General features: G+C 35.6%; 1 protein-coding gene across 1 annotated transcript; it reads left to right on the top strand.

Annotated features, from left to right (window-relative positions):
* Window positions 1-2,341: 2,341 nt before the first annotated feature.
* Window positions 2,342-3,091, top strand: LOC125208470 (3'-5' exonuclease-like). Its single transcript, XM_048108097.2, has one exon. It carries the CDS (start codon window positions 2,358-2,360, stop codon window positions 2,967-2,969), a length of 612 nt encoding a protein of 203 aa, XP_047964054.1. The 5' UTR covers window positions 2,342-2,357; the 3' UTR covers window positions 2,970-3,091.
* The last annotated feature ends 8,723 nt before the right edge of the window (window positions 3,092-11,814 follow it).

Genomic DNA, 11,814 nt, shown 5'->3' with positions numbered 1-11,814 from the left:
TCCTACAGTTGTTGATATGTATCCCAGTACTTGAATCCTTTTGAGTTAACAGTGGCCCTAAACTCATTCATCGACAACTCTCTGACGGAGAGTTCGTTCGCTCCGCTACGCATTTCCCGCAAGCTGCCATCGTAGATACCGTGAAATTTAGCGCATTCGAACACTAGGCATTTCCAATGCTTGCGTAGATCGCCAGGCTTGTGTGTCAGCGCTCCATCGGGCTTGACTTGTTCATATCGTTGCGTGATACTCCCCCAGAAACCGCGCCCACCCTGATTGTTGACTACAATCGAGCCCTCGGAGATATCTGCCCAACAACGAGCAAGAGCAATCGACTCCTCGATGGAGTAGGTACTCCTTGTGCGCCCTCCTCGATGGAGTAGGTACTCCCACTTTCTCCTTCTTCTTCCCCTTCGCCGCCGCCTTCGCCCTAGGAGGAGATGGCTCTATATCGGACACCTCGTACTCGTCGGTGCTGAAGTTCAAGTCTCTTAATGAAATGGATGAACAGCATCACTGGAACTCGATGTGTTCATCGGTCTACCAGCACCGACGTAGCATCGACGTAGTCGCTTTGTGGGAAGTCGAGTATTGGGTACCGTGGAAAAAAGGTAGACCTCCTTGAGACAGAATCTTAGTTGAACATATCCCAAACTGGGATGATTGGGTTCCCAACCCGAACATGTTTTCCGCAGGAAATTGGCCGCCTCTAGGATATTGGTTTCCCGCTAGTAGGTTCGAAAACCCACCTCCTTGGCCAGTAAATTGGTTTTCGCTGGAATTATTGCTATCATTGGGATTCATTTTGCTAGAGAGATGAATGTGTGAAATGAAATGGATGAACAGAAAATAAATTATGAGAGTGAATGTGTGCAATGGAGGAAGGATGTATATATAGAAGTAATAAAATTAAAAAAAAAATGAAAATCGGCTCCGTCATCGGCCCGAGTCTTCGCAATGGAGGTCCATCGCAGGGCCGATGCGCCATCGGCTGGGGCATTTATCGGTCAAGGGGCGGAGACGTTGGGGAGGAGGAATCGGCCCTCCCCCCACAACGGTGACCTACCGAAGCCGATGAGGGGGCCGATAGATAGGCCCTTACTATCGGCTCCCATTGCCAATGCCCTAATGAACTCCAATAAAAGAAGGTAAATAGAAAGACAAACAAAAGTAACCAACTTTATATCTTTTGTATCAAGAAGAGGTAAAAAGATACATTCGCAAAATTAAAAGAAGGTATAATATCTTCTCAAATACTCCCTCCGTCCCAGATAATTCGTCCCAGTTTTCCATTTCGGTCCGTCCCACATAATTTGTCTCACTTCACTTTTACTATTTTTGGTAGTGGACCCCATATTCCACTAACTCATTCTTACTCACATTTTATTATAAAATTAATATATAAAGGTAGGACCCACATTTCACTAACTTTTTCAACTCACTTTTCATTACAATTCTTAAAATCCATGTCCGGTCAAAGTGACCCGAATTATCCGGGACGGATGGAGTACTTTTTTTTCTTGAGAATAAATTTTTATGAAGAAGAGATATAGTATATGATAGTTGTCTCTTTTACCTCTTCAATTTATCTCTTCTCTCAAGATGCTCTGACAACGACAATGAAGGTGATAGTCATTGAGAATTGTTCCATTTCTCTGTATTAATCACGCTACTAATGGTTAATAAGATAAAGTAATTGAGATTTGTTCCATTTCTCTGTATTAATCACGCTACTAATGGTCAATAAGATAAAGTAATTTGTTCCATTTCTCTGTATTAATCACGCTACTAATGGTCAATAAGATAAAGTAATTTGTTCCATTTCTCTGTATTAATCACGCTACTAATGGTCGATAAGATAAAGTAAAGCTATTGTTGTTCCATTGTGTCTTTAATAAAGCCTTAATAGAGGCTGATGCCTCGTATTACTCTAACCAGTAACCATTCAAGTAACGTTAAAAATGAGCTAAACAAATGACGAAGACAAACTAAAATGGGTACTTATTATTATCTAAAGTGTTAGATTTCTTCAAAGAGAAAAAATATTTTTATTTTGAATTTGAAATATTGGTGGATTAATTAAAGCATAAAAATACAGTAGTAGTACTAATATTATATGAGAGATAAGGAGTACATAAATAATGTAATTAAACTACTCTACAAACAGATTACTTTAATGAACACTAATTCCCAAACATATGAAAACCAAATTCGACGGTTGATTTCTGCAGTAATATGAAGAGTTGTTACTATCAATCTTATCCTATCAGAATCATCCATGAGTGCCAAATTGAATCTATAAATAGGGCTGGAATGGGTGAGAGTAACTCACTCCAAAAAAAGAAACAGAAACAAAAATGTCTTCAATTTCTTTCAACGCTACGACCTCCAAATACCATGTCACCTTCGGCGGAACTACCATCGAGACCACCGTCACCGACCAGGCCGCCACCGCCTCCGCTTGGGTCCAAGAGATCAACGCTCTCTACGGCGGCAGCCCCACCGTGGTCGGCCTCGATGTTGAGTGGCGGCCCCACCACGTTCCCTACATGAGCAACAAGTCGGCCACCCTACAACTATGCATAAACAACAAATGCCTAATACTGCAGCTCTTCTACATGGACCAAATCCCCCAATCAATCAAAGACTTTCTCCTCAACCCTAATTTCACCTTCGTCGGGGTTGAAGTGGAAGACGACATCGCCAAGCTGAGGAACGAATACGGGCTGGACTGCAGCGGGAAAATGGACGTTCGGGCAGCGGCTAAGGCCCGGTGGCCGTATCGGTTTAGTCGGCCTGGATTGAAGGATCTTGCGCGTGTGATTTGTGGGCTCTACATGGCGAAGCCGTTGCACGTGTGCAGGAGCAATTGGGATGCGAGAGTGTTGAGTGAAGCTCAAGTTGAGTATGCATGCATTGATGCTTTTGCTTCTTACAAGCTTGGCCATAAGCTGCGCTTTGAGCTTTAATTCAATGTTTTCATTTTATTGTGTTTTTCTATTCCAATTTAGCAGCTGGCTTATGTTGTGATCACCTTATTAAACAATGGGAATTTATAATAAGAATGCTATGCTGCCTATTTTATTTAAAATGTTTCCCGAATGGGATGTGTTGTTTATAAAGTATACTAGTATTTTCAAACAAAAATATAAAAACTTATTTATAAATAAGTTCTACGTGTAACTAAGCCGTGTTATATAAGTGCCGCCCTCTACATTATAAAGAGATTAATCGCAACCTTTTGCTAGTACTCCTAATACATTTTGATTTGGTTATTACATGTACAGATGTACTCCTAGATTAATTCAATATGTAGTATTTTCATTGTCGACTCTCAATATTATCTCCGCTATCAATACTCATGTCTTTTCTTTTTAGTTGGTGCACAAAATTCTTATTCAATTTGGTTATCTAATTCTCTCATACAGCATATTTTCTTTTCTTTTTTTTTTGAACATCACATTTTCGTATATAGATGATTCAGTTGAAAAAATCTGAAATTTTATGATTTGAAAGTTTTATTTAATAACCAAATTTTCAAATTTTAAATAACCATTAATCTTATTTATAGTCAATTCAATTTCGCCATAAAATGCCGATTCATGATGTTCGTGTATGCTTTATCTCTATGTACTGAAAATAATTCCCAGATACTGTTGCCAATGGAGGCCCAATGCACATTTTTCGCTCACCATTTCGCACCTGTTATATCTCAATTTCTATTGAACTTAATTATAAAAAAATTAATTTTATCTTTTATTGTTTCTCATTTTTACCCTACCAAAAAAAATCATATATTGGTGAAAATATTATCTCTTGTTGGAGTAGGGGAGGTTCGGTACGGTATACAATACCGAAAGTTACGGTTTGACAAAACACCATATTGATACCGCACCAATTTTTTTGGTATACCGGAGCTCGGTATACCGGAAATTCGATAAGGTGGTTTTTAATACTGTTATCATGTCGTGTTTTCTGTATACCATACGTTTGCGGTATACCGAACTGCGGTACGGCATACCGTTGTATCTGTTATACCCGAAAAAAAATCTATTATACCCAAAATATTCAAAAAAACAATTATAGTGTATAACTATTCGAAAACTCCAAAACAATTATCATCACAATCAAATCTTGTTCATACAATCATATTTTTAAAAAACTTTTAGTATAAATATAGCATATACAACGTCTCATTATATTATGTAAATTCACTCCTTATTGTCGAACCGCAAAACTTTACCAAATTAGGGTTTTTAGATATAGTTTTTTATGGATGAGATGTGTAAATGTATAAATTATTTTCGCCTTCATCATGAATCTATTTTACTTCATTCCAGAATATACATCATTCAAGTAGGTTTTTACTTCATTCAAATATGATAATTATTTCATTCCAGCACATACATGATGTTTTGCGGACGGATACGTCAAGGCCACCTCGTCGACGCTGTGATAGTCCCGAAATTCCAGCTACGACAACAAAATAAAGTAATAGCCTAATTGAATGGTGTAATAAGCACATTTAATAAACTATTTGAATGAAGTATGTGTAGAAACATTTGAAGTCCTACTGTAATGAAGTAAATACCTTGTCTGATGAAGTAATAACGTTGTTGAATAAAGTAAATACATTGTCCAATGAAGTAATAACGTTGTTGAATGAAGTAATAAACCTATTGGAATGAATTGTAGTGAATAAAGTAAAAACCCAGTTTAATGAATTCGAATTAAGCATGTGTTGAATCATTTCAAAACATACTGGAAGTAAGTAAAAACATACTGGAGTTTCAAGGTATTACGTACCGGAATGAAGTAATAAACCGGCTAGAATGAAATAAGTTGGGCTTGTAATGAAGACCGAAATAATTTACACATCAGCAAATTTCATCAAAAGGACTAGATCTAATGGCCCTAATTTGGTTTCTAGTTTGGTCTTTAAAATTAGTTCGACATTGATTACAACTCTAACATATATATTTATATATGTTTATTAGGTAGTGATAAAATGCAAACTCGTATATTGTACAAACTCCAAACTTTTCAAAACAACGTCAACACAATATCAACACAATGTCAACACAAACTCCAAACTTTTCAAAACAACTTCAACACAATATCAACACAATGTCAACACAGTGTAAAATTTCAAGATTTTGATGCCAATACAATCTCAATACAATGTCAACACAATATCAACACAATGTCAACACGGTGTCAACCATTGACACTGTGTTGATATTTTCTGTTTCTGTTATTTTGTAATTTGTTGACATTTTTTAACGGTCCAGATCATAGTTTGAAGTTTGTACAATATTTAGAGTTTGCATTAGATTACATTCCTATGTTTATATATATATAATAATCAATCGGTATACCGGTATACCGAAGCGTTGGTATATGTCGACGATTCGGTATGCCGCGGTATAGGAAATCTAATACCGTTACTGTACCAAATCTTTCAGTACGGTATGATTACCATACCGAAAACTACGGTATACTGAAAAATTGGTATTTCGGTACGGTAATTTCGGTATTACAGCATAATTCTCCACCCCTAGCTATATCCGTACAAACACCAAAACTTGGTGCTTGTATAATGATTCGGAGGTGTTGAAAATCATGTTATATTCATTCATTTTGTACATTTTGTACATTAGTGTATTTAATCGTTGTTCTCTTGTGACGGTTTCTCCTGTCGACCAAGCTACTGTTACCGAGCAAAGTGCTTATATGCTCTTTTACGCCAAGGAGGGTAGTGGTTGGTTTGAAACTGCGGCAGTCATTTCTGCCTCTAGCTCTTTTTATTACTAGTTTATTCTCAAAATTTTGTGTTGAATCTGAGTCTGTTGGCATGATGTTTCTCTTCTATCTCTTGCTTTTGCTCTTTGTAATTAGCATTTGTTTCTCTTAGTCTGTTGATTGTTTTCGAAATTCATGCATTTTACATGCTAATATGTTTCTTAATTTCAAAGTTGAGTTTAGTAGTGAAATTTAGGCATTGTGTTTCTCTCATTCGTGTTTGAGTGAATTTGGCATTTGAATTTTGAGAATTTCTACCAAACAGGAACTAAAGAGATGGCTAGCTCGTCGACCTTCCCACTACGCATATCGGAAACTGAGGAGGAGGAGGAGGAGGAGGAAACTGAGCTACCGCAGCCCAGACCGAAAATTAAGTCACCAAGCACTCCCCTCCTTCCTACCAAGGTAACAATGCCACCAAATATTCTGTTCTACATAGTTACTAGTGTTGTGTTTGTGTTCATATATACTTTGTTTAGACTATTGATTGATGTGCTGTGTTTGTGTTCATACTTTGTTTAGGTTGTTAGATTATGTGTTTTGTATACATATACATCAATAAAATTTCATAAAGTAGCTATAGTAAATAAACACAATCGCAACATTCACCGGTGAAGCCAGAAGTTTTACAATGGGGGGCCCAAATTATTGTTAATAGTCATATGATTTTTCGATGATCGCGACGTTGGAAGCTCGAAATAATTGATAGTTTCAACTTTTACATATGTATAATGGATGGAAATGATTTTTTTTAATGTTTAAATGTCACCATATCAAATATCAACGAACATAACAAAAATAATACAATAACTATTTTTAAAAATATTTTATTATAATGATGGAAGAAAACAACTACAAAGTGATAACGAACTAAAATTAACATAGTTATGATGTAAAAGAGAACAAATAAAAAGTATGTTTAAAAAATATAGAAAGCAAAGAGAAACAAAGTATATACATTATATTGCATAAACAGATTGAAGAATAAAAAAGTTGCATTAATAGAAAGAATGAGAAAAATAAGTTGTATAAATAAAATTAAAAGTTGCATAAAGAGATAGAAGAGATAAAAATATAGGAGAAATGTGCCAAGCAATTGCACTAACTAATCCACATATAATTTTGGGTTAGCCCCCACCCCACCACCCCCACCTGACAATATTGGTATACAAACATGCATACAATTGCTATAAATATGTAGATATCTTCCCTTTATCTTTAATTTCTTGGGTTTTAAGCTTACACATTTTATTCATGTTTATGTATTCTATTCTAGTTACTTATTTAACTTTTATCATTAATTTAATAAACTGATTGATTACTCTATGTCACAATCCAAACTATTTCAAAATTCAAAACTTAGATTCTAAGGTTAAAAGGTTAATTGTGATTAATATGAGACATGAGCTAGACTCGTCATATGGAATGGTACAGAGCTGCACAAAGAGGAGATTGGGATATGGCTGGACGAGAACTGACTTCTAAAAAAGACGCATTCCTAGTGAGGATAGACCCTTATGAGTAATCACCACTCCACATTGTCGTGGCCGCTAGGAAGTCAGACAATTTTGTGTCTAAGCTGGTTCAAACGATCCCCGATGGCGATGACTCTGTACTAGCTTTAAAAGATGCGATGAGAAATACCTTACTCCATGATGTCATTGTCGCGGAAAACTACCATGCCGCAGATCTATTGTTAGATACATTCCCAAGCCGCTCACCATGTCAAATGATTGCAACAGATTCCCCTATCAATTAGCGGCTGAATACGACAATAAGAAAATTCTTCAGACGCTAATAACCTAGACTGAGAAGAATGGTAAAATTAGTCCCTTTGATGATGATGCAGGCCTCCAGCTTATACTTTGCATGATAGATGCTGATTTTTTAGGTGAGTTTCGTCAATTAAGATATTTATATAAATAACTGCGGATCATATCTATCTTTATCAGATTTGGCATTTGGTTTGGTCACGAAGTATCGCCGGATGTGCCAAGGGAATCATCGGTTTATTGGTGCAATTTTACAGTGGATAGCATCCAAGGACACATCATTCTCCATCGACCATCAATGCAGCTTTGGGGGACACATACACTAGAGTGAGTAGTTAACTAACTTGATATTTTGGCAGCTCTCAGAGATTTTTGCTTAATAATATTAGCTTGAAATTGAAGGGATGAATGAGGAGGAGTATATGGAACTAATATATGTTGCCATTGAGAGCCAAACAACATACAACACTATTTCAGGCAAGTGATTCACGTCCACATCTAAAATGACTTCTCTCTTCTATTTCTAACTATCTAATACTCCCTTCGTCCCACGGAAGATGACTCATTCCTTGGGCGACACGAGATTTTATGTAGTTTTTGTTGTGTTGCGTGGAGAAGGCAAAGTAAGAGAGAGTTAATAAAGTAGAGATAAAGGTGTTTTTCCATTTTAAGTAATGGGTCATCTTGGTTGGGACAAACCAAAAAGGAAAGTGTGTCAATCTTCAATAGGATGGAGGGAGTATGATTTTGATGATTCCATCACAGAGTCGTCTAATCCTATCGTAGAAAAGCTTTCAGATCTTTGTCGACAACTTCTAGATTTCATTCTTAGCAATGAAAGAATTCAATAAAAAATGTTGATGCACCATAAAACACTAAAGATGGTCAAACTTGTGCGGTCGTGTGTGATCATTGGACTACAAAGATGCATTTGACATCTTCATAGAGGCCTTCTTAACCGCAGCCAAATCAGGAAACCATGAAGTTGTAAAAGTGATCATAGATAATTTTCCGCTTGCTGTTCATAGGGCTGGGGAATTATACCGGAATACCGGACTTACCATACCGAAAAAATACTGAAAATACCATTTTTTCGGTATACCGTAGTTTTCGGTACGGTATGATACCTTACCAATAGAGATCGGTACGATAACGGTATAAGATTTCCCATACCGCGGTACCGCGGTATACCGAAGATTCGATATACCGATGCTTCGGTATACCGTGGTATACCGGTATACCGATTGATATATATATAACATATAAATATATATTTATATATGTTATATTTAAACTATATTTTAAAAATAAGAATTTTTATTATAAAAAAAATAAAAGAATCAAAATTGGGAACCCTATTTTTTGAAGTAGTTGAAAACTAGATTTTTTTTTTAATATTTTGGATATAATAGATTTTTTCACGGTATAATGGTATAACGGTATGTCGTACCACAAAACACGGTATAACGGTATATCGGAATGCCATATCGCAGTTCGGTATACCGCAAAAGTACGGTATACCGATAACACGGTATGGTAACGGTATGGAAAACTGTCATACCGAATTTCCGGTATACCGAAACTTATGGTACGGTATCGGTATGGTTTTTGTCATACCGTAACTTTCGGTACGGTATACGGTATGGCACTCCCGGTACGGTATATCGTACCGAACCACCCCTAGCTGTTCATATACAAATTCTTCGGGCCAGAACTCTCTCCACTTGGCCGTGGAGAACCGCTGCGAAAACGTGTTTAATCTGATTCATAAGAGCAGCAAGTACAGTTACCAATATTCAAACACACTCGATAAAAATGGTAACTCTATCCATCACTTAGCTGGGTGTTTAACACCTCCTCACAAGCTCAATTTGATTTCAGCGGCAGCTCTGCAGTTGCAACTAAACTACACTAGTTAGGTAAGATTAGTATTTATAAATAGAATACAAATATTGCAATATAATAATAATAATAATAATAATAATAATAAATAACTTATAGTATTGTGTTACAATGATGTGATTGAAAGAAAACTCGCAAGTTTGTTGTTCCTTATATTAAGGAACAACCAAACCATAGTAGTGATACTGCCTCGATAATATTTACAAGAGAGCACGAAGAGCTGAATAACCAAGGAGATAGATGGATGAAAGATACGTCAACGCCGTATAGTGTTGCAGCAGGATTGATTGGTACTGCTATGTTTGTTGTTGCCATCACAGTATACGCTGCCCAAGCGACTATTAATTGGTATGGTCACACTTTTCCTTTCCATCTTTTCTATGATGATGGCCTTCAGTGCGACACTGTATTTAGTATTTTGCAGGGAGAAGACATGGGCTATATATTTGTTGGCTCTGGTTACTATGTTACCGATTGTTTCATTCGTGTTGTTGGAGTTCCGACTTTTCATTGAAGTAGTTTTCTCCACATATAGCCGTGGTGCTTTCGGCAAGCCAAGTGGTCGTCAATTTAGCTAAAATCACATACAGATATCATCATCAATATTGTCCTTTCCGTCATTATTGTTGTTTCCTAAACCATCTTGTTACTGCTGGATATATAGTTTCTTGGGATGGTTGCTTTGATATATTAATGTACAAGCAATGTATGTGAACTAATGTGGCCTTAGGCATTATGATTATATATTTACATCTTTTAAAGAATGTATCCCTCATGTGAGGGGTGGTTCGGTACGGTATACCGTACCGTGAGTGTCATATCGTATACCGTACTGAAAGTTATGATATGACAAAATACGATACTGAAATCGTACCAAATTTTTTGGTTTTCAATATACCAGAAATTCGGTAAGGTAGTTTTTGATACCGTTACCATACCGTACAGCATTTCGGTATACCGAACTGTGGTACGACATACCATTATATCGGGAAAAAATTTATTATACCCAAAATATTCATAAAAAACAATTATAGTGTTCAACTACTTCAAAAAGTCCAAAACAATTAAATTTCATCACAATCAAATCTTGTTCATATAGTCATTCTTTTTAAATTTTAGTATAAATATAACATAAGATGATCCAAACAAGAATTCTAAATCCTGAAATGCAGCTCAAATCTTAGCCCTAGGATTATATGATCTAATGGTCAATAATTAACCAAAAACACGGAAGGTCATAATTAAGCAGTTTTAGGTCATATTATAAGATTTGAGTTTAATGTCATGTTAATTTAGGGGTGTGTTATATTGTTAACTCACTCTTAAATTGCTAACTACAACTAAATGATAAGCATTAGATTTTTAAATCAAGGACCAAAACCATTCAACTCCAAGTATCAATATATTGCACGAAAAAAGTCAATTAGGGTATTTATGTCAATTAATAACAAATTAGTTGTAACTAACTTTTAAAAAATATTCCAAAACTTAAAATACATATAACTATCTCGATTTAAATTATTTTTTCACACAATATATATCAAATTAAAGATAATTCTATAAGGATTCTAACGAGATCCTACATGCATATGTTTCGATGTTAAAATTTGATAATATTTTCATAAATTTTCATATATTTCGTCAACAGTTATATGTAACTAACAAAATATGTCACTTTAATACATGTAAAATGTTAATATGAAACTGCGTAAACATATTCAAAACATGGTGTTGATATGTTTAATTCACTGTATTTACATTTTGATCAAAAACCCTAAATTTAGAGGTGAATTAGCAATTGATCACACCCATATGTTTATATACATAATAATTAATTGGCATACCGAATCGTCAGGTATGCCGGTATATACCGATATACCGCGGTATAGGAAATCTAATACCGTTACCGTACTGAATCTTTCGGTACTGAAAACTACGGTATATTAAAGGATCAGTATTTTTGATATTTTTTCGGTACGGTAAGTCCGGTATTCCGGTATAATTTCCCACCCGTATGTTGGAGTAAAAATGAAGAAGGAAAGGCTGCCGATTTTGACTGTTATGGGCCAATCTTAGTTCTAAACACGCTCTTTTGCTTTCATTTTTATATAAAAATTAATTTTCATTTATAATTTTTATAAAGAAATTAATGCTAAAATTACGTAATCGCATGCATTTGAAGTATAAAAAGATTATAGCTACCTCCTTATATGCATTCATGCTATGTTGTTCATGAAATCTTTCATTGTATTGCACAATTGTCGATCTTGTTATCTCCTGGTGTGGACAAAAAATACAAAAAAGAACGAAGTTTGGCTATCGATATATATATAAAGAC

Source organism: Salvia hispanica, chromosome 6, assembly GCF_029641045.1.
Source record: "Salvia hispanica isolate PSC_SH4W2 chromosome 6, Shi_PSC_v1, whole genome shotgun sequence".
Classification (NCBI taxonomy): Eukaryota; Viridiplantae; Streptophyta; class Magnoliopsida; order Lamiales; family Lamiaceae; genus Salvia; species Salvia hispanica.
Note: the sequence above shows the minus strand (reverse complement) of the source record. Positions and strands in the feature narration are given on the sequence as shown.

Bases quoted from the DNA above. Each gene is read 5' to 3' on its own strand.
- LOC125208470 (XM_048108097.2), top strand. From the start codon at position 2,358: ATGTCTTCAATTTCTTTCAACGCTACGACCTCCAAATACCATGTCACC.